A 27,025-nucleotide genomic window follows, 5' to 3' on the forward strand; every position below is an offset into this window, starting at 1 on the left:
GTAACGCAGCCCCACGTCTGAAGGGCAAGGGACGAATCCACCAGCAGCAATAGCTGTTGGTTCTCCCCTTCCCTCAGCCGGGACCAGGCTTTTCCTTAGCCACAGGCAAGCTGGCTCACCGCACACAGCTGGAGCCCCAGCTGCTGACCCAGCAACGCAGCTCCTCTGGTCCCTCCTCCGGCACTCCCGGCTCTCCTCAGGTGCGTCTCACAGGTGACGTCTCTCCTTTCCCCAGCTGCCTCAGTCCTGTTTTACAGCACATACCTTGAACTCTGGCTCTAGACTCAATCTCGCTGCTTGTAAGTAACGAACACGGATGTCACTCGGTAACTGTACACTGGGTTGTTTCTACCGCAACCAAGATTAAATCTGAGAAAGAAAACCCTCCTTAAAATTGAAAGGGGCCGTACCCTCTAATCATGAGTGCAATAGGAGCTGATTGTATTATGAAACTTATAGCAATGACTTCAGGAAACACAATGTGTTTTACTCAAATTGCACACTTTTTTTGAACAGCTGTAAAATAGAGTATATGTGTAAATATTGCCATCACTGAAGTATTTGTAATTGTAGCATATAAATATAACAGGCTTTTCAGTGGGCTTGATGATGCCACGAGGCTGCGCATCAAGCAGTCGGGTAATTCCAAAGTTGTAAATGTATTTGCTGTACAGAGGAAGTCTGTCAGTGCTCGCTTCTCCCTGGGAAACGGAGACGCTGGTCCCCTCTGGAGAGCCAGTGGCTTCCCCCAGCACGGGTGGCACCAGCCTGAGGGGCCAGAAGCTTCCTGCCTCGCAGAGCGGCTTCCTCTGTGTCCAGAGGCACCACTTCAGCAATGCCGAGCAACGCCTCTCCAGCTGCTCCAGCAGCACGGGGAGTGCCAGCTCCACGGCGCAGCCACCGGTGCTTTGCACTGTCAACCCACAGCTCGGTGGACACAGAGGAGGGGAGACCCACAGCCCTGCAAATGGTTCCTCCAGGAAAGGAAACGAGCAGGAAGCACGGGGCAGGGTGGCGCACCTTGGTGCTTCAAGAGACACTCGACATCAGCAATTGCCTAGCTACGGATCGAAGCAATAGTCGCATCGGTGTCATCGCTAACATAGTAGACCTCATCTCTGCTACCCTTGCACATCACTGGAGTGGTCACATCACTGCCCCATGGCCAGCCCTCAGGGGACTGCTCTGTACGTGATCAAACGCAAAGCCATTGTCTGCAGATGCCTCTGACGGCCAGGAACCTAAGGGCCCAAAGGACCACCGTCCTGGGCTGCCCAGCACGCAGTGCAGCCTCCTGCCTTGGGGAAGCAGCACTCCAGGCTGCATGGAATGTATTTTTAAGAGAATAAATCTATTTTTTTGTATTTGCAGACATATATTTGGGCTGGGGCAGCTTAGTTAGAAGACAAATAATGCAAGAAATCTTTTCATAATCAGAGACTCATCCAAGTTAAGCAAATTTTCCAGGGCAACAGCGTTGCCTGTTGCCCCAAAACAAATTTTGTGTCCGATAGAGCTATCAGCACTGTTTCACCCTCTCAGAACTCTCCCTGTCTCAGCATGCTCAGTAGAGGGAAGCCGGCGCTTTCCTCCCCAGGCTGCCTACGCAGCGGATACAGATGGTGCTCACCTCCTTCCAGTTACACAGTGCTCTTAGTCTGCATGCCAAATGTAAACACACACTTTATCTGCATGTCTCTCCTGACTCGAACACTGTCAGCTCTACAGTATATAACCAATAAAAACTCTTCTCTTTTTACATATTTGTGATGTGGTGTTTACAGCTCTGGCCGAGTCCGTTACTGGGAGGTACCGATGCCCCTTGGTGAGGCGCTGAGGTAGCTCCAGGCTGCAGAACGGTGTGTTAGTGCTGACTCTCACCACCTTGTCCTTAGTTTTTCCCTGTAACCAAGCAGATCCCGTACATCCATTCCCAGGCTGCATTTAAGGCACGGGCAGTGCGTACACACACGGCAAACGGAGCTGAACGCAGCCGTGCTCCACTCAGACCACGCACTGCTTCTCCTCCCGTGGGCTCCTGACGTGTCACTCGCAGAGCTCTAAGTAGTGTCTTACATTTTAACTCTGGCGTCACACCCGAAGCGGTATTTGCCCAAGCTACAGAGACAGCCGACAGCTCCCCTTAAATGTGTTTCCTAATCTTGCAAACTGATCTCACCACCGTTACCACCACTCCCATCCAAAAATCAGTCCTCGCCAGGTAGGGAACACCCGCCTGACTCTGGAGCCAGTCCCACTCGTCTACGGATGCCTTTAGCCGGCACAGGGCACGCTGCCGGCCTGGTGCCCAGCTACTCACGTTCCCACCAGCAGCCTGCCTCCCCTCAGCTTCCCGGGCTGCTTCTCCTCGGTCATACCTTCACTCGCGTGCTTTTTAATCCAAGCCATCCGAAACCCAGACATAGTTCCTTGCTTTTGGCATTTGCACAGATGGACGTACACAATTGTTTTCAAGTTCTCTGCACTCAACTTGAACTGGAATTCCATGTAGCCGTCATCAGGTTATGGAAACAAGGTTTGAGGATACGTAGACCCTTCAGTCCCCCAAGAGGTGATCTCTGTTACATGCCCTCCAAGCACACACATGGCACCAAGTCAGCCACAGCTATTTGCCTTCAAAAACAAAACACTACCAGCTAAAGCGGTTGTATTTTTTATTACTTGGTGGCCTAGATGCCACAGAGAAGGGAAGGTCTCCGTTCATTCCCCTAAGCCTGCTGAGAGTTCAAGCCAACATCTGTCAGGCCTCAGAAGACCAGGGTAAAGCAGGGGAGAAGGGGCCGGGGGGGGGGGGGCACCCTCGTGCTGAAGCAGCCATGGCACAAGCGAGAACGCAGCTGGGTCAGGAGGAAATAAATGAACTGGCAGGAGGCTGAGGCTTTGCCATTGCAGAGCTCAGCTGGGAGGAGAATTGCCGAACTCGTCCCAAGGTCCCTGGACTCATCGGCACTAGCTCCGTTCTAAGCCTCTCCCAGTACTTCAAGGCGAAGAGGCACCACGTGGTGCCTGTTCACAGCCCGTGACCCCATCACCTCCCTAATACCCCAACACGAAGGCAAATGTCTCCCTCCAGTCCCAGGGGACGGCCGCGGCCAAATTGCCTCCGAGTCCAGTCAATACCTTCCTTCATCCCGAGCGATACGCACTTACTCAGGCACCCAGGACTCCCCTTATCTTCTTTAAAAACCACCATCTTGTTGGGAGCAGAAGCTGTTTCCTTCTGCATAGGAAGCGCAAACGCAGGCTGTCGGTGAACTTACTTGATGTTAACTCTTACTGACCCAGACGGGGGCCCAGCACTGCTCTCACTCCTCTGGTGCACCGTGGGTAACACCTCCGCGTACCTGGGGTTAATCACCCCAGTTATGATGCTATGGAGAGTAACCCAACATCCTCCTAGCAACGGCAGAGCTAGGCCTGGATTAGCCATGGAGTTGAAGCCTTTAACTTCCAGCTCCCATCCAGGATGCTCCTGTGATGCATCCAAACAAAGCTGGGATTGTACAGGGTAAACAATGGAATCAAAACAAGTAGACTGAACGTGACAGCCGGAGGGAGGTGAAGGCTACGACAAGGTCATCTCTTACTGTTTCCTTCACGAAACATCCACATTAGCTCAGTGTTCTCAGCCGGAGTTTTTTCCAGGTGCCTTCAGGCCCACCAAGATCTTACCAGCTGCAGCCCTTCCCATCCCAGGCCACATTCTAGGACCTGCCTTCAGGAGCAGGTTGGCTATCCCATCTCCTCAAATGGACCAGCTACCTCCAGAACTGTGATGAGCTGCCAATAAACGGGAATCTTGTTTTCTTCAAAAGCTGCAGCACCTCAGCTGCTTCTGAGAACAGGGGCAGTGCCCAAACCCTTCACACTTCAACTACAAGGAAACGCTGGGCGGCACATTCCCACCGGAATACCCTGAAAGGTAAGTAACGTCCTAAATCCTTATCCACTCCAAAAAGCACGTCCCCTGCTGTGCTAACCCACACTGCACAGTGCAGCACGGCAGGAGCACACCAAGTACCAAGGAGATGGGGAGATTCTGGCCCCTCTGGGTTACAAGCACCTGCGCAACATCAGGCAGGGCATAAGGTTTAAGAAAGGCAAACTGAGTACTCCGGTCACACTTAATTCTACATCGCATCCTCCATCACTGACAGCCTCAGAAGAAGCTGGCTTCTGTTGCTGAGCAGGAATTCAGTAGTCTCATTCATACATTGCTAGTTGCAGTAATTTTTTCACGCTTACCTCAGACCACCAAGCTGCAGTATCCTCAGCAAATCAGGAAAAAGCATTCAAAGCGAGTGGTCTGACAAGCTCTACGTATTATTCACGAGGGCATGATTCTGTGAGTGAGGAAAAATTACTAAGGACGGGCGCGTGTTGTCCAAACATCAGTTCTAACTCTGCCCAATAACTTGAAATTGCAGACATTCCTCTCCTATAACCGTGGATCGTGGCTGAGACTTGAACCCACGTGTTAAGCCATGAGCACACAAGGCTCAACAGAAAATCTGGGGAGAAAAGAAAAAAAAAAAAGGTACGTGGGACTATGAGGATGAAGAACTAGGAAGTGTGTGGAGTACATACGTCACACAGCACCTCGGTAACTTCAATTTTCAGGTGGCTGGGGGCCACACGTCTGTTTTAACCTTTGGTAACCTCAAACAGTTCCACAGAGGTGCAGATACCCAAGGGTGGCTTGCAAACAAAGCAAGCGGTAATTGCACCATTTGCAAAATCTAGGACTAATTACCAGATGCTCAAGTGGAGGAGCAGCATTTGGTGCAGGTATGAGAAGAGAAGGAGCCTGTGCGGAAGGAGGAACAGACTGCCCGCTGCACCGCTGCGAGGGATGACCGTGCCCTGCCAGGAGGTTCCAGCCAGGGACCACACGCAGCCAACTGCGATATCAACACGGGATTATCCAGACAGCCTCCACAAAGAGACACGTACCTGGGACCTCTCCACAAACAAGGTAAACGCATTCAGGAGCTTCTGAAAGGCATGACCCTGACAGATGGAAACGATACTTTATTATCATCTAGGCTGGACTGGCAGGCCAAGACTTCTCTGTCTTTCAAGTGTCAAGTCTAAAAAAACAGGTAATCTACCCTTTTTCAAGTTAAATAACCTTAAAGTTGTTGGCTGCAGCAGTACAGTGTCTAGAAAAGAGAACAAGAGACTAACAGTGAGCAGAAGTCCCTTCATGGCGAGGTGTAATTAACACTACATTGATGGGGACCAACAATGAATGAAACAGAGATCAAAACTTTTGGCCCCATGAGACAGCAGACCCCCAAGCACAGGACATATCCAAAGTCGTTTCTGTGAGCGGGAAGCTGCCAGCTGGGTCTGGAACATGGAAGTTGTAAATGGAAACTATCTCCAGAAGGTCCTTGAGCTGACAGTGTACAACTGCACTACCAACACCTGAGGCTTCTGAGTGTGGCACATTCGGCCACATACTAGTAAGAAAGGTCTGGATGTAAGTCCTGCAATACCAGAACTCAAAGCCCCAATTAACAGACTCATTAACAGCCCTGAAACTATCTGGACACAGGGACGAGACGAGTTTCTCTAGGTAACTAGTGCAGAGGAAACGGATAGGTTAGGCAAGATAATCCCCACCCTAAGTAGGTATTTCAGACATTACCATAAGTCTTTCTGCAAAATCTTCCATGAAATGTCTTTGCACATCTTTTGCTGGGCAGTGGTTTAAACGTCGCACGCGCCTGCGCAGCCGAGTCCTCCAATACTCCGATACAGCAGGAACACGACAAGGGATTTCTTCAGCTTAACAGCACTCCTGGATGCTTGTGAACAAGCCACCCTGCCGCTATTTCTTGCTTGTTATTTCATAAGGCATGTACTAAACCAGACAATATTTGCATGAGAAACTACAAAAATTATTCTGAGTGTCTCAGCGCAAGAACAGCCCCATTAACAGCATCGGTGAAGCGAGGCCAGTCGAGGTGCCAGCCTTCCTTACCGATTCATCAGGGACGTGGAAAGGTTGAACCTACAGCTACAGTCAAAATACGTGTCGTCTGTGTGTTTGAAGCATGGTCACACCTCATATGACCGCGAGGCTCCCAGTATCACCAGTGTCTCCGGTCGGCTGGAAATGGGGAAGAACCACGTGTGCCAGGGACTGTGACCAGCTGCTCTGCCCCGTATCCACGTGCGCACCCAAGAATGTGATGAGACACAGAAGTGCAGGACTGTGAAGCCTGGCCTGCGTTCCTGGTGTGAATACTTGCATTGGATATTTTCCGGCGTTTCTCAGCCCTCTGTCATGTCTTCCAGGGAGTTTCTAAACACCACGTTGACATGATGCCCATCAGCTCCTGGGATTAACAGACTCCACCAGCCCTGAAGGAGCTTTGCAAATTCACGACAACGGACACCGTAAAGAGGCAACAGCTTTTAACAGACACATCAGCAAGGCTGGAAAAAAACCTAATTTTTAGACAATTTGTTCTTCGGAAAAGACACATTCCGTGCGTGATAAGCACAGACAATTAAAGGGATGCTTTCACTCTCCACTGACCTTCTAAAGGTGACAACTTGTGGGTTTTTCGGCTATTTATCTGGTAACAGATAACACCCAGGGCATAAGGCCCGGAAGCATGCCAGTCGCTTTGGGGAAGAATGTCAGTGTAAGCATTTCCTGTAAGTTTTAATACTCCTTCCAAATGAACACAAAATTACACCTTCAGAAATTACGTATATTGGAAATTGCAAAAAAAAAAAAAAAAGTTGGTAAAAGCAGCAAACTTGAAAACAAACCAGCCCATGGCATCCAATTCTCTTTTGGTAAACATTTTTACATTTTTGGGAAAAAGTAACTAATGGAATTATCACCACCTTTAAAAAGAATCTGAAGTATACAAATAAATTAAGTTTAGTCAATTTTTGGAGCCACTTCATGGCTTAAAGACTATGAGATGAACTCTGAGCTCCTTGTTGACCATAGGACCCTCAGCTGAACTTTTTTAGAAATCTAGCAAGAAATCCGGTCAGATTAAAAGATTCATAATAAAAAAATGAAACCGAAGCCCCCCCAGTGAAGTCGTTCCTCTCGGTTTACGATCCCGTCAGTTACAAAGGTAACAAACCAGGGAGAACCCAGGCTTTGCAATTCATTTCCACTGCAGGCAACCCCACGGCAAATATTCTCAGTTCCGCACAAAGGCTGACCACGAAGGCCCTGAGCTCACGGTAGTTTATTGCAAAGTAGATGCTAGCACTTGACACCACCACAGACACGTCAGAACTGAGAAACGTCAATCTTCCTGCAGATTCACCCCGTCCCAAAACCACAACCTGAGCAGCGAGTGCAGGCGTTCACTCGGGATTCAGAACCCCGGGGCGGATCCCTCTGGTCTTGCATCTTCAGTCCGGGAAGGGAAGTCTGACCAGGGAAGAACACTTTTCTTTCCAAAACGGGCACCAATCAGTTTTGTTGTCAGAAACAGCCGTGGAGTACAGTGAGAAGGGCAAGTCCCTGAGAAGAGGCGGAAAGGTACAAAGGTACGCTACAGAGGGTGCAACCGGACTTGGTCGCAAGGTTTTGTGACCGCCCCCAGCAGCCTCAAATCTGTGATGAAGGTCATCCATGATCTGCTGAAACAGCTCAGGCAATTCCTCCAAGGAAGTCAGGGCAAGCAAACAGCAGCAAGGGGAAGAGCGGCTACACCACGTGGAAGGACGCTGAGATGAAGAGGGTCTGGTGACCCATTTAGTTACAGCGCCGTCTCCTCCGTAGGTGACAGTGGCAGAAGACTGCACAGACAGCACTTAAGTAGGACAAGCCATTATGGGTCAGACCAAAGGTCCATCTAACAGAGCCTGGCATGGGGAGCAGAGAGCGATATGCTCCTAAACGCGCACATGGATGGTCGGGACTCAAGAGCCGCTGTCTGAGGCACAGCAGAAGGCACTGCGGGGGTGACAGAAGCAGCAAGGCAAGAGCTGCTTTAACTGCCGGGAGAAGACCCGCTCAAGGAATGACACGCACTGGTAGCACTGCAAAGAAAGTGAGACCATCCTGCTCCTGGACGAACAATGGGAGTTTCACCATGTGGCCCAGAGAGCTGAACCCCAACACTAAGAGGACATCACTACGTGCTTAGGCCACCTTTTCCAGCCTGCAAGCTCCAGCTGGCCTTGGGGTGGCAGTGCTTCCCCCCAGGCTCCTCCCTCCATCCCAAGCAATTCCACAGGACACAACTGGAACAAAGGCAGTAGTCTTTGACTCTCCTCCCACCGCTGCTCCCTTCTGCTCGGGGTGCAGCCAGTGCCACTGACCACAAGAAACTGGGCAGGAGCTGCAGCACAGCAGCTCTGAGGAGTCCAGCAGCCGCTGGCTGCACAGCCCCGTCTGCATCTGTGCTGAGCCCCAAACACCCCTCAGAGCTGAAGCACTCCGAGCTGTTCACTCTCCAACACCTACTAGAGCTTGTTAGCAGGGACCGGCTGAGGAATAGGTCCAGAGACCCCAAAGGTGATGGAGAGGCCACAGATCACGGTCCTCATCTTCCCGTGAAAACCCTGAAAGCAATGAACAGGCTAGATCAAATTACAGGGCCTCCTCCCCTCGCCTGGCATTCCCATTCCTTCGCTCGTGCCCATCACCAACATCAGCCAGCACCCACCAATTCCTTGCACACCTTCAAAAAGGGTGGGAACTGTCAGGGCTCCTCTGCCTTCTCCCGTCAACGGACACCATAGTTTTCAGATGTCTGTTTGAAAAGGGAAGGCAGGGCACTGCCAGGGGAGAGATTAGCTCCGCTCAGCCAAACCAAGGGCAATGTGGGAATGGAATTCTGTTTACATTTGAATGTCTCCAACAAATTACTGTGCACTGTTTGTCAGAATTAGCCTGCCGAACAATCTGCTAAATCTCAGAACAAACATAAAGCAGAACAAAGCAGCTGAAAACAACACTACTAGGCTGATGCAGAAGTAGCTTGGTATTTGTCTGGAAAAGGCATCGTTTGGCTATGTTAAGTTGAGAACTATTTTATTTTCCAGAAACTGCTGAACTGCTTTTTCTGAGTTTTTGACGCTTTGCTAGAGCAAGTGGAATAACGGTCCTCCTGGCAAAAGACAGCACCATCGCTGATCCCAACAGCAAACCACCCCACAAATACGGAGACCCACGGGTTACAGAACATGGCACCCCAGTTCCCAAATTCTTCTCCCATCGCCAGCCAGACCAGCCAAGAGACTAGATCGGCTGTTGCTGGATTTTAAAGGCCCACCACACGTCCTGGAGCAGGATTTCTCTGGGCAGTGGTGCTCATAAGCTCTTACCTGAACACAAGGCAGGGAGTCTTGAGTCTCGAATTACTCTCTATTCACTCTCAGTCACCCCCTGGACACCCCTCCTCCACCCCCTGCTGACTTCCAATTCCTGCCCTGCTTCAATGGCAGTTTTCCAACACACCGTCGCAAAGTCTGTGTCGTTCCCTGGAAGGGAAAGTGGGAACGAGCAGTGTTGCTCAGGCGTTACCCCTTTCAATAACGGTGTTTGCAAAGTCAGAGATACAGGGAAGGCAGCGCTAATTTAGACCAAGGTCTGGGATAGAGGGTGCCCCAGGGCACCAACCCCAGCCACCTCAAAGGGCTTAGCCCTTGACACCCCAAGTCCAGGCCCTCTCACAGGCTGTTCCCCCTGGCACATCCGAGTTCTCGCCTTTCTCCCAGCTGGTCAGAAGCATTGCCTATGGAGATACCCCCTCATAGCCTTCAACATCTAACAAGAAAGCATCCAGAAGATAACAGACATAGGAGGAAGAACGATCTCCAGCTACTGAGAAGGACACATGAGAAAACAGCAGAAGCAACGACGTTAGAAGATGGAGAGTCTGTGGCCAAAGACAATACGGCTGTGAACAAGCAGGGGCTGCAGTCGTGTTTGTGTGCGTGCTTTGTTCAGGAAGAAGTACGGGCAATGCAATTGTAGGGGGATGAAGATGGAACAGGAGGAGGTACCAGTCCTCCAGCAGAACAGAAGGTGCAAGGACAGAAGAAGTCGGGACAGATATGGAGTCAGAGAGAGTGAGAACGGAAAAACCGAAAAGTAGAAAAAACACTGAACAAAGACCATGATTAGATGAGATAGAAATAAACTGTAGAAAGAGGAGAATCAGAAAAGCTGGAAGAAATAAGAAAAGCCTAATGCTGAATGGGCAAAAGAGGAGAGGGGAAAAGAGGACCTAAACGCTTAAATAAGACTGCTCTGTGCAACGAAAGGAAGGCTCTATGTGCTGAATCAACAAGAAGGAAAATATTTGGAAAAGCAGACAAACCAAAGTGTTTTATAGAAGCGTAACAATAGCAGCTGCAACATCACCTCATCAGCCTAGAAGAAATGAGATCAGCAGGTACACAGAGTGCCTACCTGCAGTGCACAGAGGTTAAGAGATGAGGTCCTTCAGCTAACTGACTGTCCAGGCAACTCTGCTCCTATACAAAGAGAAGAGGAGAGGTGTGCTCTGCTGGACCCTCTACTAACAAAGAAGGACCGGGTTGGGGATGTGACGGTTGAGGGTAGCCTTGGCTGCAGTGACCATGAAATGGTGGAGTTCAGGATCCTGCGTGGAAGAAGCACGGCAGTAAGTAGGATGACAATCCTGCAATTCAGGAGAGCTGACTTGGGCCTCTCCAAACACCTACTTGGAGGAATCCCATGGCTTAGGGCTCCAGCAGGTAGGCGGGTGCAAGAGAGATGGTTAATATTTGAGCACCACTTCCTCCACGCTCAAGATCAGTGCATCCCTAGGAGCACGAAATCAGGCAAAGGAGGCAGGAGACCCGCAGGGATAAGCAAGGAGCTTCTGGAAAAACTCAGATGGAAGAAGGAAGTCTGCAGAATGTGGAAAATGGGACTGGCCACTTGGGAGAAGTACAGGAGCGTTGTCAGAGTATGCAGGGATGCAATGAGGAAGGCTAGGGCCCGCTTGGAATTAAACCTGGCAAGGGGTGTCAAGAACAACACGAAGGGCTTCTTCAAGTTCATCAGTGGTAAAAGGAAGACCAGGGGAAACGTGGGCTCTCTGAGGAATGAGGTGGGTGCCTTAGTGATGGAGGACGCAGAGAAGGCGGAGTTACTGAATACCTTCTTTGGTTCAGTCTTTACTGCTAAGGCCGGCCCTCAGGAATCCCAGACCCTGGAGGAAAGAGAAAATGCCTGGAGTAAGGAAGATTCTCCCTCGATCGAGGAGGATCGGGTTAGAGATCATTTAAGCAAACTTGACATGCACAAATCCGTGGGCCCTCATGGGATGCACCCAGGAGTGCTGAGGGAGCTGGCAGATGTTCTTGCAAAGCCACTCTCCATCATCCTTGACAGGTCATGGAGAACAGGAGGTGCCTGAGGACTAGAGGAAAGCCACTGTCACTTCAGTCTTCCAAAAGGGCAAGAAAAAGGACCCGGGAAGCTACAAGCTGGTCAGCCTCACCTCCATCCCTGGAAAGGTGATGGAAGAGCTCCTTCTGGATATCATTTCTAAGCACATAGAGGAAAAGAAGGTTATTGGGAGTGGTCAACATGGATTCACCAAGGGGAAATCATGCTTGACCAATCTGATAGCCTTCTACGGTGGCATGACTGGCTGGGTGGATGAGGGGGGAGCAGTGGATGTCGTCTGCCTTGACTTCAGCAAGGCTTCTGACACAGTCTGCCGTAACATCCTCATAGGTAAGCTGAGGAAGTGTGTGGGTTACATGAGTGGACAGTGAGGTGGATCAAGACCTGGCTGAATAGCAGAGCTCAGAGAGTTGGGATCAGCGGCGCAGAGTCTAGTTGGAGGCCTGGAACTCGCGGTGTTCCCCAGGGGTCAGTACTGGGGCCAGTCTTGTTCAACATATTCATCAACGACCTGGATGAGGGGACAGAGTGCACCTCAGCAAGTTTGCTGATGATACAAAGCTGGGGGGGTGGTGGCTGACACACCAGAAGGCCATGCCGCCATTCAGCGAGACCTGGACAGGCTGGAGAGTTGGGTGGAGAGGAACCTAATGAAGTTCAACAAGGGCAAGTGGAGGGTGCTGCACCTGGGGAGGAATAAACCCATGCACCAGGACAGGTTGGGGGTGACCTGCTGGAGAGCAGCTCTGCAGAGAGGGACCTGGGAGTCCTGGCGGACAACAAGTTGCCAGCAATGTGCCCCTGTGGCCCAGGTGGCCAATGGTCTCCTGGGGTGCATGAAGAAGAGCATGGCCAGCAGGTGGAGGGAGGTCATCCTCCATCTCTGCTCTGCCCTGGGGAGGCCACATCTGGAGTGCTGGGTCCATTTCTGGGCTCCCCAGTTCAAGACAGACAAGGAATTACCGGAGAGAGTCCAGTGCAGGGCTACAGAGATGATCTGGAGATGGCTGGAGCATCTCTGTGCTGAGGAAAGGCCGAGAGCCCTGGGGCTGTTCAGGTGGAGAAGAGCAGGCTGAGAGGGGATCTCATCAATGCTCAGCAAGAGCTAAAGGGTGGGTGTCAGGAGGATGGGGCCAGGCTCTTTTCAGTGGTGCCCAGCGACAGGACAAGGGGCAACGGGCACAAACTTGACCATGGGAAGTTCCACCTAAACATGAGGAGGAACTTCTTTGCTGTGAGGGTGGCAGAGCCCTGTCACAGGCTGCCCAGAGAGGTGGTGGAGTCTCCGTCTCTGGAGACATTCCAAACCCACCTGGACGCGTTCCTGTGCCACCTGCTCTGGGTGACCCTGCTCTGGCAGGGGGTTGGACTGGATCTCCAGAGGGCCCTTCCAACCCTATGATTCTATGAAACAAATACAAATTTTTTTTTGAGTATTTAAGTTGCAAATATCCAATTCTGATTATTTCTTTTGTTGAAAGTATTTAATAAAACAGTGTGCTTTGCACACTCTTTGTAATACCAGCTTTCTTTCTAAAGCAGGCTGCATATGTTGTAGCAGCCAATGGACAACTTTGGAGGGGTGTGATTTGCTAGGGAAACACTTGCACCAAATTCTCAAATGCCACAAAAAATATCTTCAAAACAAACCAATAAAAAACCCCATCCGACAAAGAAGTTTACATAAATTCTACACTAAGCTACTATTTGTAGCAACCAGCTTCTAGAGGGCCTTGTGCAATTACCAAATTGTAAATACATGTATAGGTAGAAAAAAACACACCCTAAAAACCCTCTGGCTGTAAGCTTGACTTTCAAAAAGTAACAGCAGTCAAAAAAGTCCCTGACCAGCTTGGTAGTACAGGATTCTGTGTACAGTGACGCTTCAAATAGGTATAACAGATTTTGTAAAAGGATGCCAAGCCAAAGGTTAGGTAAGTTTTTGTAAGGCTGTTCTAATGGAAGTGTTATACAGTAAGTCATGGCTAAGTCCTTTCAGCAGATACTGTTACAGACTACATGAATATCTTCATCCCAAAGAGTCCACAACAGCAGCACTGTGGTCTTGTCACTCTCTTTTGACACCTTCTACTTTTCTTACATGCTGGCAGCTTGTTGTGGGGGGACCCCAGGTGTAGGCTGGCGAGGCAAAGTATACATGGCCCCAAGAAATTGGTCTGCAATGCGACCGGCTTCTCTCAGTCCACTCAGTAAAGCTCCATGAACAGTTGCAGGGTAGTTACGAATTGTATGTTCTCCCGCAAAAAACAGGCGAGGAATAGGCTGGGGGAAACAGAGAAAGAACACTGTTAAGGCTTGTTCGCATTCTTTCGGATTCTGCAGCAAACAGACACTTTAAGAAGGTTAAAAGTCCTCTGATCTCACCAGTCTCCACTAACATGAAGGTATATAAAATAGTCTATATTAAAAATATTTCGACCTGTCCTACAAGTTACCAAGAAAATCTTTATATACACCTTTCATTTCATAGGAGGGTTTAATCTTTGTACCAACTGTAATATGAGGAAATATTCTCCGATTATTTGCCAATATCTTTGCTTTGATACAAAGACAATAAAGCTCTACTTGAAAAACAATACTTTCAGAACCAGATAAGCTGGGGAGATTAACATCCCCAGCTGTATACCAAAAAAGCATTTGAATGTTTCATCTACAACTCTACAGCCAAACTGTTTAAGATGAACCATGGTCTCTGATCCTGGGACATGAACTCCAACGCAGTAAACAAACAAAAACTTCTGCAATTCACTTAAATTAGCAGTTTCTCTTTAAACTGAGATCTAAAACAACTATTGACAGTATCATAAAAAGGAGAGAAACAGACTTTCATACGTTATACTCTGCAGAGAATCATTTTATCCATAGCTATGTTTATTAATGATTTGTATCACTAGAAAAAGAACCTAAATAAAGCCAAAGCCATACATTCTTCTATGCCAGTACCTTCTGAATGGCTACTGCTTTCAAAACTTCGTCCTCTCAAAAGTGAGCTGGAGATGAATTATGCCTTCTTGGTGTTCGCTCCCAATTTGGAAGAGACTTTGGACTGCTGTTACTCTCACTCTGACCTTCACTCTCTTTCAAATCATTACAACTCACTTAAATAAGGTGATGGACAATATAAATATAAAATATGAAACACAATGACTATATTCAGACATTACCAAATTGACTTTCTGAACAAAAATGCTTTTTCTAGTATACAAGTGACACCAAACCTGAGAAGGCAGAATTCATGGAGGGAAAACTAATTTCACAGGTTCTAATTATTCCTCAGAAGATGCAAGTTATCTAAACTTGTGCTTAGACAGTTACTTAGGAAAAACATCCTGTTTTGAAGTTTTTTCTAAAAAAAAAATAAATTTAGACGTCTCACCTGAGGAGCACCTGGAATGGCTGGCCCTGGAGTAATTGGCTGAGCCATCAAATCATAGTCATTTCCAGAAGATCCAGCTGCTACATAGGAATATGACCCCCGGGCCCATGGGTCAGCACGCCAGCGGGACACCACAGTCTCTTTAGGCTGGGACAAGACAGTAACTTCAGTTGTTGACACACTGCAAGTTCTACAGTTAGTGCAAAATACAAAAGATGCAAACTGCCAAGAATAAAAGACACAAAGTCCTTAGGCTAACGTTAATGGTGGAACTCCAAGTTTATGTTCCATGATAACACATACTCAGGTAAATAACTTGTCTTTGGTGGAAACACCTTAATTCTTTCCAATATATCACCAGAACCTACTGCACACAGCTTCTGCATTGGAACTCAAGACTTTGCAGTCAGCTCTACATGAACGCTATGTACTGCTTGCATTTCTTCTCCTATTATCAACATAACGACAATGCGCACTTCCTACTCCTTTACTTCCTTTCAGCCACAGCTCATTGGAATACTTCTGATTTGACTTCGATACAGGCCTATATAAGGTCTGTAACTCATATGGGAAAACAACTGCATGAAGGGCACCTGCACAAACACCTGTATTTCTCCAAGCCACCTGGTTTCCCAAGATAATGGTCACGATTAAAGATATTCCACTGAAAGATGCAACAGTGAGAGCGTCACCAGGACTCAAACTACTATCACTCTAAGGCGTAACAGCAGTCAACAGAAAACGGGACATCTTCATCACCTTGCAGACGTAACATTGAAAAGTGATGAGTGTGGATCTTAAAACAGCCAGGACTCCAAATGCGTACCTGAGTTTCAACAGGAATCAAACCCCATAAAAATGCAAACATCAAGACAGGAACCTCGTCTCCTCTCCTTGGGCACAAAGATATTTCATGGGATTGTTTCTACTCGAACAAACCTTCCCACAAAGGAAGAAAAAGAGGCTCTATCTAGTGAGGGCGTTATCCAGAAACCAGTCCAGCAGGCACTGCACCACACTGTTGCAAGGGGAGTCTCCTGGACCCCAATACCAACAGATCTGAGATGATCTCTCTGAGGCTGGACTGTATTTGATGACTTCTGCCGAGTCTGTGGAAAGGCCACGGAGGACTGGGGCCACGTTCCAAGGTGCAAGACGTCACTGGAGGCTGGAGACCGTATTTCCCAATGTGGTCTCATGACTTCATTGAGAAAATTCTTCACCACAATTTTCATCACTTTTTTATCCCAAAGGTAAGAAACTGAGTGATGAGCCAGCCCTCAAATATTGACTGCTTCTTGAGAAAAAAGTAACCTCACATTTCCCTCCTTGTTGGATGGAGACCACTGTGATGGCGCTGTATGTTATCCCATGTCTGTCTGACAAAGAAAACTCTCAGACATTTCATAGATTTAATTCTTTCCGGTAATCATGTGAAGCATTGCAGTACAGGAATAAAGCCAGATATAAATTTTCCTCCACCGAGGTGGTTTTAAAGGTATGGCTAACCCCGACACTACTGCAGAGCAGAATACGAAACTACTGGTTCCCCAGTACTGAGAGTGCACCAGCCCAAACAGCAACTGTGGCGTTCGTGTGCCCACATGCCCACGACGGTTACGAGTCAACTGTTGTTTTCATCCTGACAAGGAAACGCTGTAATTAGGATTCCCTGTGAACAGGGAGAAGGACGGTTAGAGGACAGAACATGTACTACAAGGGAGTGGTACAAAACGGAACCCTACTCTGCAGAGGACACGAAGCTTGCAGAGGTTAGCTGCACAGCAAGGCTGAAAACGTTTCCATGTGCTGAAGAACAGCAGGGGGGGAAATGGTTATAGCTATCTTCAGGAAATGAAAACCAAACCAGAAAGAGAAAATAAGGCAGTAAGAAGCAGCAGCACAGGAACGAGGAGGAAGGCTCACAGTCCAATGAAGTGTTGCTTTTGTTTTACTTTTCTACCTCCCTGCTTTTGGCAGATCTAAGGAACTGCACTTGCACAGGAAGCTCCACTTCAAATATAGTTGTTCATCCAACACAACAGGTAAGACTGCAGTTTATCCAGGCTGAGGAACGTCTGCCCAGAGGACAGCCCCAGCAAATCTCTCCACTAAAGTGCTCATGGTACATAAGCACCTGAACCATGAACACGCTAAAACAGGCTCACTTAGGGATCTCGCTTATTCCAACCAAGAACTGTTTTCTCCTTTGAACAACTGACCAGGTACGGAGTAATTCTGCAATGGGAGACTATCAGTTGATGCACTGAAATATTTTAGACGTTCAAATAAGTTCTCTAAATTTGATGTTTATCTACAGTAGAATCCATGTTCCTCAAGACTCTGCAATTTCCTAGTGTGTGGGTTTTTTCACTTGAAAACCCTACTAGAGAGCAGCTGCAATAGAACACTTTGCTCTAGGTTTGCTCTGTAGTGATGTCTACATGCTACATGATTTCTACAGCACCTGTAGACAGAAGAGTCTCAAAGCTCCTCTCAGAGAGAGTTCTCTTTAGGAAGTGAAATTGTCATCTTAGAGTTCAGAGAAAGAGCTGTGGGTTTAACAGAACAGCAAGCCTAGGGTTTCCTTCTCTTCTATTCTCCAGTCTGAGATGTAAAATTCAACTGACTGAGCATTTCCAAAACCCGAGATCCGCTCCTTAACTAAAAAACCATGCTTACAGCCAGCTGTGAGGATTCGTCCGTCATATGGAGAGCAGTAAAATACTGGGGACGATAAAGCCACGTACAAAAAGAGCTCTACAACTAGTCGACAATAGAGACATCCAAGTGAATCTATTCCTCACGTGAAACACCAAGCAAGTAAACCGTCCAGTTTATGCCTGGCCTCATGCTCAGAGAAGACTGGTATATTAAAGTTACCATGTATTTTTTTTATTACTTTACTATATAGAAATCCTGGTAGAGGAGAGCCATTTATTTACAACCAATGCCATTTGTAAGAACTGCTTCCACACTGCCTGTCAGGAAAACAGACCAAATATTCAAGTCAGTCACACACGCTGTAGGTTGAACAGATATAAGACTTTCCAAATCCATGCCCTAAGGACACAAGCTTCTTTTTTTTGAGTAATATTTAATTATTTTCTAAACTCCCCCTTCACTGACCTTTAACACTTCTTGTGCCTAAATAATCTAGTCGTTGGCCAGCTGCACAGGGAACTGACCCAGAGGAAAGGCTGCCTTTACTCCCTTCCTCCCCCAGTCTCTTTGCGGACTCCACTGGTAAAGAGCTTTACTGTACTTTGGAGAAGGTGCAGGACATGGCAGAGAGCATCTAAGCAGTGCTGTCGCTAGCCGTGGACAGCCCTGCTGTAGCCCCAGAAACATAAAGGGTAGGAAATAAACTGAAGTATTTGACACTCTGGAAAAGCCAGAGTCTTACCTGGTCAAAAACAAATTAAAAAAAACCCAAAACCAACCCAAAAACCCACACAAACCCAAAACAAACAAACAAAAAATATCCAAAACCAAAAAACCCACCCAACGCTAAAAGCAACCAAAACCCACCAACAACCCCTCCTCCCAAAACCCCGCAAACACCCGGAGGCGGTACAGATACCACACAGCTCCGTGCTGCAGCGAATCGCAGGCCACTCGGAGGCGCAGGGAAGTGCCTCGAAGTTGCTGGCTGTACTGACCTGCGGCACAGCGCTGCTACCAAATATGCCTTTGAGGATGGCAAGGCACCGTCCAACAATGACGTCATCGCTGATATTTTCCATGATCCCTGCTGCTTCTCCTGCTACCAAGGCCAACAAAATTGGTGCTGGGGGAGGGTGGGAGAGAAGACAGAAACACAACTGAATTATTGAAATCAAACATTTTCATCAAACAAGTTGGACTGGAAGAGGCATGGATCTGCAGCTAAGTCTTGAGTTTAAAAACTAAACAAACCCAAGAAAATAGTCCTAAACCTTCCACCATCGTGTCAAATTACCAAAAGGAAAATTAATTAATATATGCTATGGTACTATTTAGAATTATCAACAGAACTTATATATTTAAAATTAAATACACACATTAGGAAGCAGATCACGGAGAAGAGAGGAAAGGTTTTCTTTAGTGCAGACATCACTTGTTTGACATAGTTTCCCCTGGGACTTAACAGTCATCTGCGCTACATTTAAGGGAACTCAATACCTTCCAAACACTCTAATTTAGGTATGATTAACATCAGTGCAGCAGTTAAGTTACCTACATAAGTACTTCACTCACATAAAGTACCTAGATTTCTTCATTACCAATGCACATTCGCATTAAATAATCTCAATGGAGTGGAAACTTTGAACAGGAGAGCAATATCCAGAAAAGCAGCAATTCTGAGAAGAATTCATAAGTCAAATGCCCAGATATGAAATAACTCAGCTGCCCATGTGATGCCGTGGTGAAGAGCATTCATGTGATTATAGGATATACAAATAGATGAGTCACTTGACATCTGACTACCTATGGTAAGACTAAGCACACGTTTTTGGTAGTCACAAATTCAAGGAAAATCTTAGCTAAGTATGAAGAGCTACCAAAATAACCCAATGGCAAGAAACATGCATTTACAAGAAGCGACTCAAACTCGAGCACAGTTACTTAATGAAAACTCTCAGCTGATCTTTCTCTTGCTGGAGATATTTATGAACTCCTAAATTTAGCAAAGGAAATACTGCAGCTAGAAACATACGTCAAGCCTACGGAAATGAGAAATAAAGTCCTTGTTAAAAATTTGGCTTTAGCTTTTGTACAGGTTTCCAAAATGAATGAATTCCTTATATCCTGGTACATACGTACAGAGATCTCCTGGTATACATTCCCATCAAGTTACTGCTCTTTAAAGAAAACCAGCTGAAGTTCACTTGCGACCGGAAGACCCAGTAATATATTACGGTTAAAAACAAAAGTCTTTGAAATTCTGAAGAAATTAGACCAGTAATGCTGTTACTTCTACGAAGATAATTACACTACTCAAGACACAATTAACGACACTTCAATACGCAGGACCTCTGTCACTAGATCCAGTTTATTAGTGAAAAGAGATACAGGATTGTTCCTCTAGTTAGACTCCATTTTCTGAAAGATCAAGCCTAGTCTTTCAAACAACAGCATAAAAGAACAAAAAAACCTGGTTTCATATGATCCATAGGCATTGGGTGGGGTTTTTTTTGTCATTTCAGCTGCAAAGTTCTCCCCAGTTTGCCATAATTGACACAATGAGATCTCTGAACTTTTCAGCAATTATTCAGTCAACATATTTTTCTTGATGGAACAACTACATATTCAAAATACAGCTTCCAGTGAATTTGCTCATGGAAACTTGTATTCAGACAACCCCAACATATTTTTATGGAAATCTTGCCTTTCCAGTCATGAGACCCTGTTTTGTAAGCATTTATCCAGACCTTGAAATGCTGCTGTTCAGTCACCTGGATTAATACAGAACTGTAACAGAAAGCCAGAAGGCTGGAGCAGAACAGTCACTACGCAAACACCAAAGCGCTGCTCAGAAAAGCTTCTTGCATGATGACCATGTGCCACTGCTCCACAGAAACTTCCCTCCTTGAGGCAGTGACGTTCACTGAGCCCTGTGAGCCCTGTGTTTGGTGAGCCACCAAACAGCGAGCAGAGAATGTGGTTTAGCCAGACATCGGCGCGTAACCACACTGTGACAGAGAAAGGGCTTCCTATCTTTTTCATCCCGTCTCTAGGAAAACCAGAAGAGCCAGGCAAGAAAACAGACACTGAAATGTCACTGGACTTCTAGAAAACACTGAGTGTTTCTGCCAGGAGTTCCTCTACCGTATGCTGATTCTCGGCATCTTGAAGTGTGTCTGTGTGGCCACAATAACAATGCAACAGCACCAACAGCCCAGGCCAACTGCTCCACGACATGCATAGCATTCCTGAGGCTTCAGGTTTTCTCAGCAGAACTAGACTTAAACCACTGCATGATTCCTGTCTGAGCTACAACAGGTCACCCAGCAGCAGTTCAAACACACGCAGCCTTTCCATCTCCGTTCACCCACCTCTCTTTAAACACTTCCCAGAGACCAGCTGGTCTCTGCCAACACAAGACCTTTAAAGAACTTCCACAGAGCTAATACAGCATGTGTTGTGATACTTACAGTTTTTGGTTTCTGGATTAATAAATAAGTTTTCCAATCTGTTCAATAGCCTCTGCCCAAAATGCTATGGCTACAGAAATGCCTAATATGACAAAAGGAAGCAACAGCTTCACAAGTTCAGCTGGTCTACTTTAATATTTCACAGTGTAATCACGCTGCCTGCCACCTAACTATCCATGAGAGATGGTAACTGATTTTTTTTTTATTTCAGTTACCTGACTTGTGCTTTAGCATAGAATTTTACTGCATTTCTGTTTTATTTTTATGTGCTCTGCCTATTTTCATGAGAAGGAAGGTTTTGCATCTAGCAGCAAAACCTTTGTATGTGATATGATGGTCTTTCCACCCAAACCAAAACCTCAACACTACTTGGTAAGTATGTAATAGAGACATCGTAAAGCCACAAAAGCAGATACACAAACAACCTTGTTATCCAAGTCTCATTACTTGTATTTCTCCAGTCAGTTATTATCAAACATTTTAAGAATTAAATACTCCAGAAAGGCACCTTCATTGTGCAGCAAATTTATCCAGTTAAAAGAAAAACCTGGCCTGCCCATGAGAGTGGAAGAAAACCCACTGGTACTTTAAAACCATCATCTGCAAGAAAAATAACTCACTTCATATGCTCACCGTACATACACCTTTGCTTCTAGTATGGTAAATGGCAATGAACAAACCCAGTACGTTTATTGAAAGCATCTTCTGACAACCTCTTGTGGCAGACACTAGCTGCAGATGAAACAAAACTACTAATGGCAAAGTCCAGGTGTAGAAACAGGCAGAGCTGTGCCTTTTGCCTACTTAACCCATTTCTAAAGAGGAGTTCAAAAATCACCGGTCAGTCTGAGACCCACTGCCTACAGTCATAGCCGCTTTGCTGCTCAGAACAGGAACCAAGGTCACCCATTCAATAAACTGGAGACACCGCAGCTTGCCTTTCCTCCTGGGCACGCTGCATCGTAACCATCTGGGTGGGCCTGCAGCTCACCAAGCTGGAAGAGGAATGCTCAGCAAGAGGAACGGAACTATCACACAATCTCTAGTCTGCTCCGCTGAAATCCGAGTGTTCAACACTCTGTAAAGGCTGCGCTGCACCGCCCTGAGAAACTGAGGCAGGGTAACCTGCAAGCATTGAGTTCTGCAACTCAAGCACATACGAGAATACACAAGTCAGTATGACCCCTTACATCTGAAGGGGAAAAACAAAATTAAAAAAAATCTTGGTTGGTTCCTAGACACTTAAGTTTGCAAAGTCACCTGCACCAGAAAGGACTTGAGGTCACAAATGAAAGGGGCTCATCTACAGTTATCCCATCATCCCAGATCGGACACACAGCCCCATCAAAGAAGTCTGGCTTCAAACTGGCAGTTCAGCTTGAAAAACATCCAGGAAGCTGAGGTTTTCAAAACCAGGACTATATTGGATGCCAGTCCCATCTGCATGAGAATCTTAGCAAAGGAGGGGAAGAGCTCAGTGTTCCACGTGGCCAGAGAGAAACTCAATGTCAAAGAGACTTATGAACTAAGAAATGGCTTTTAATTCACGGATGCTGCAGAGACAAATCACCCTGTTCTTGGAGAACTAAATACCTCCTCCTGACAAAGTAGATACTTAATTAAGACAACACTGCTCTCCAGCAAACAGAATACACATTATTTACTGTATTTCTGAAATACTTAATAAACATGTTAGGTTACGCTTTTGGGTTTTTTTCTTGATACAGCACAATAAAAATCAAAGAAGTTAAGTCTTTCAGAATACCAGTGGCAATTACATAGATGCTTAATAGAAGCAACCAAGATAACACTAAGTCACAGGACAACTTCACCAAGGTGCAAAACAATGAAGTGGCCTATAAAAACGCAAGTGTTACAGTAGATAGGTAGGAATGCAATTTAACAGACGTAGCCTGGCATTCAGCATTAGTAAACCCATACTTGTCCGTGTTCTGCCCTAATTTACTTCAGAACTGTCTGCAAGTCAGTGGTGTTCTCTGCTTCCATTTGTCTTCCTACAAATACTATCTTCTTATCATATCCACATGTGAACACCAACAGCACCGTAAAAAGTGCTCTTTTCTAGATCTGAAACTACACAAATAAGACACTGGCAAAAGTAGACATGCACCACAGCTACCTTTGTACAGGTTCCAAAACAAGAAAAGTTCTCCTCTGCTTGCAGTAGTGCTGCCAACGTGACCAAACAAATTGACACTCGGATCCCAGAAGACACGGTCAAAACACAACACAACCTAGAAACAAAAACAATCAAAGAGTTAGGAAGAGCGCACAGAAAGAAAATAAAATAAAGACAATTACACTCATTGATGTTTATTACTGGAAAGGTCAAGAAAGGAAAATCTGGTGAATATATACTGCATATACGTAAAACATAAAACGTACACCTGCACTGCCTTCCATAGCTTAGGATGCTCTCACAGTTTACAAATTTGCTGGTTAACAAGCTATAGCAGACATCCTGAGTCAAGCTACTTCTGCAATTTAACTATTTAAAAATTGTGCGGGAAACGGAGAAGAGATTCTTACAGTTCTTCAGATAATTTTCAGCATCAAAATGTATCAAAACGGCAGTGGAAAAAACATTCTTTCTCTCGTCCACCATACATATTCCATGCACGTTTCAGATTCTACCTATTGCAACCCCCAGTCTGCTCCAGTTCCCTCCATGACCAAGTCACCTTGTTAAGGTTGCCAAATCCCATACGCTGCACTGCAGAAGTTTTCCACTCAGGAAGAGGTGGCACAAACTGTACTGCTGGAGGCTGCTGTTTCAGTACTCCCAAGGGAAGAGTACACAGCACAGCATCACATTTGTAAATGAAAGTCTGGCTAGTAGATCGGGTATTTACGGCTATCACTTCACAGCCTGGAAAGGGGAGAGAAAAAATGAAATGAACTACCATAAAAACATACCCGCTTCAGAAAACATTTAGTTTACGGAGACAGCTTTACATTAACAATTACTTAACTGGTAGGCCAGTGAATGCTCCTTGCCACGTAGCTGAATTCCAGAAAGCACAATTTACACAGCATCTGAACGTGGCCATACTGGGGCAAACCTAAAGGTTCATCTAGGCCATAAATGGTATTTCAATAGAGGCATAAATAAATAGCAAGTAGAGAGAGAGTCTCTCACCGAGTTGCTCTCCCAGTTGACAGCCTCCCAAATCCCAAAAGAACAACTAGAAGATATATTCCTGCCATTTGAGTCCATTCATTTATACTTCTAATACCAGATCATGTGGCACCAAGTCTTAAGCATTCCAAGACCTCTTATTTCAAACACTTCAATCAATGAAGTAAAGAAATGGGAGAATGAATGTGAACTTGTGAGCCAGTAAATACAACTGAAAAGGATGGCATCAAATCAGCCACAGAAATAAGCAAAAAAATTTCAAGATTTATTAATATCTAACAGCTTCTTGCACAATTAATCGCAATGAGAGAAGTGGCTTTTTATCTAACCCAAAACATATAATGGGATGGTTAGTACAAGATCAGTCTTCACATCTGCCTCCAGGAGCACTGAAATCTAATTTCTGTGATCAAAATCCCTCAGAGCAGTGTTCCAGAGGAGGTGGTTTCATTTACCTGATGCTGTATAGCGAACCTGTCGAACTGCTGTGTTTAATTTAATATCCAAGCCTTCTGCCAAGGCTACAGGCACACAGGAATATCCATTCCTCACAGTCAAGTGACTGCCTGTGAATTCAAAGTCATCATCCTAAAATGAAGACGCATAAAAAGCGTGCATTTATAATGAAATCACATAATTCAGTAGAAAATAATCTGCAACTCTACACAATGGTAACATTTTTTCAAAAACTTTTTCGAAGAGTCAGTTGAATAAATTCAAAATCCTTTCTGTTTACTAGTCAAGTAATAAGCATAGGAACTTTCCGTGTACAGTTTCATTAGAGATTGTTTTGGCACTAACAAAAAGCTGTCTGGAACTTCATCAGCAAGTAAGAATCACGTCAGAGCTCAGTATCTGCATAAAAGCAGACAGGACTTAAGTGTTTAGAAACTGTTAACACAGAGAAGCTTCCATGAGAATGACATAAATATAGCTTAAGTTTTCGGTGTACTGCTGAATGAATACATTGATTGGCTACCTGGTCCCAGTGCTTCAGAGAAAGCGTAGACAGGGGCGTCGCATTAGCAAATTCTAGGTTTGCAAAATGCCAATCGAGTATTTGCCTGTCTCTTGATGACAGATAAACATCACTAGAAAAAAAAACCACAAACATAATACAGAGACATTTAGTTTGCTAGAGCAGGATGTTGCAAATGCATTGCTTTTGAAAATTTATTCACCATCTTTTTTGTTTGAGTCTCTCCTTAGTGGAGAAATAAAAAAATTAAAAAAAGAACACAAGCAAATCCTGTTTCAAACATTTGGACCTCCTTCTGAAAGCTGACTGTCAAAAACTAGCAAATTCACATTTTCAAAGTAGGGTTCGTGTAAAATACTCTAAGTGAAGCTAGAAACTTTAGAAATAAAATATTACGTAAATAGTGGCTTAAGTAGAATGTATTAAGACGACAAATAAAAACCTAGTATGATCACACAGAGCACAAAATAATAATACTCTGCCCAAATAAGCAAGATTGGTATGCTCTCGTTATTGACAGGAATTTCAAATCTCAAAGGCTTCCCGGGATCAGGCACTGGCTTACAGCAGGGATTTCGACTGAAATCCACCCTAGCTAAGAACCACCTTTTTTGTCCCAGTCACCTCTAAAAACGAGGGGAGTTTTAAAGATGAGTTCTAAAGCTGAGGGAGCTCAAACTTCATGTTTGTACCTTCCCAACCCCTTGAGTCACCATAATTAAAAGAAAGCACACCATAGCATTTTTGAAACTCAGTGAAAAGCAGTAAAAACCCTGCTATCCCGAGTAGTTATTTTTATAGTTTGTATTTTTACCTTGGTGGATTGGCTTCAAGTTCTTGTAACTTCTCTTCCAGCTTTCCTTGTGTTTCCGCCAATTCATCATACTCCTAGTAAGATTAAAAGCTAACATTAAAATCAGTTTATGTGTAAAAGGACTAAAAGACATCATGTAGCATCAGACTAGATCTAATCTCCGGATAAATCAGTGGAAGATTCATTGCTTTAGTAGAATCTAAATCAAGTTCATTTTTTATTTTTTTTTAACATACAATCCAGCATATTTTGCCCTTCTGCTGTTCAGATATACAGAAGTCTATGCCATACTACAGAAAAGATTACTATGCTAATATTTCAGGAATTTAAACACTCAGATTTGAAGGACATGCAGGTCCATTACAGTCCTGGTATTTCCAGCGTTCCTATAGTACTAAGAGCTTTTCATATTGCACAAAATCTAATTTCTATTCTTGTTTCTCTCTTAAAAGATTCTAGCTAACGTCGAACACAGAAATTTCCCAAGTGGAAGCAGTCATGCAAAAGGCAAAGACATGATCTAATTCAAGACTCTTTCAGAGTTTTGTTTGGTTTTCATTTTTTTTTCCTCTTATTTTAGAAAACGTTAGTAGAATTAGGACTAGGCAACAATCCTTTTCTTTCAAGGCAGAATAATTTGGAGTGTCCAATAATATCGACAAGAGCACAAAGCGGCTCATTGGTGACAAAACAGAAGAGCTACTACTTATGTGTACACAAACACACCGAGCTTCCAAATAAAGGTACATATCTCCTGCTGAACATGCAGCTGAAAACGATCCTTGGTTTTATCCGACCCGGGTTAGCAAGGTGTCTTTCACTATCACAGGAAGAACGGTTTTTAAGGTTTCCTTTTTATGTCCCATTTCTACATCAAGATACACGGGGGGGGGGGGGGGGACGACGACTAACTCTGCTTGTCAAGACAGAACTCTGTAATTGATAATCTTTGGATAGAAAGGAGTCTTTTATTCAGGAAACCACCTTTTTTATCTTAGGGAAAGAGCATCTCTCTCCAAATTCAGATTTTATTTACAGACTGTTGTGAGACCTAGCAGCACTAAAGACTAAGCCTGACCTAAAATTTAGCCTTCAAAACACTAAATGCCATCTCACATGAGCAAGCACAGGCTGTTACCT

General features: G+C 45.5%; 1 protein-coding gene across 3 annotated transcripts in view; it reads right to left on the reverse strand.

Annotated features, from left to right (window-relative positions):
- Nucleotides 1-1,226: 1,226 nt before the first annotated feature.
- Nucleotides 1,227-27,025, reverse strand: part of KDM1A (lysine demethylase 1A) — a 56,740-nt gene continuing 30,941 nt past the window's right edge. For all 3 annotated transcript variants that reach the window (XM_063356021.1, XM_063356019.1, XM_063356022.1), the window contains 8 exons: nt 25,886-25,959; nt 25,072-25,183; nt 24,548-24,680; nt 23,635-23,822; nt 23,073-23,187; nt 18,458-18,585; nt 14,796-14,942; nt 1,227-13,681 (listed from right to left, as the gene is read on the reverse strand). In XM_063356021.1, the coding sequence (XP_063212091.1) occupies nt 13,496-13,681; nt 14,796-14,942; nt 18,458-18,585; nt 23,073-23,187; nt 23,635-23,822; nt 24,548-24,680; nt 25,072-25,183; nt 25,886-25,959 (1,083 nt within the window). In that variant the 3' untranslated portion in view covers nt 1,227-13,495. The remainder of the gene's footprint in view (nt 13,682-14,795; nt 14,943-18,457; nt 18,586-23,072; nt 23,188-23,634; nt 23,823-24,547; nt 24,681-25,071; nt 25,184-25,885; nt 25,960-27,025) is intronic.

The sequence above is a fragment of the Chroicocephalus ridibundus genome, chromosome 19, assembly GCF_963924245.1.
Source record: "Chroicocephalus ridibundus chromosome 19, bChrRid1.1, whole genome shotgun sequence".
In the NCBI taxonomy this organism is placed as follows: domain Eukaryota; kingdom Metazoa; phylum Chordata; class Aves; order Charadriiformes; family Laridae; genus Chroicocephalus; species Chroicocephalus ridibundus.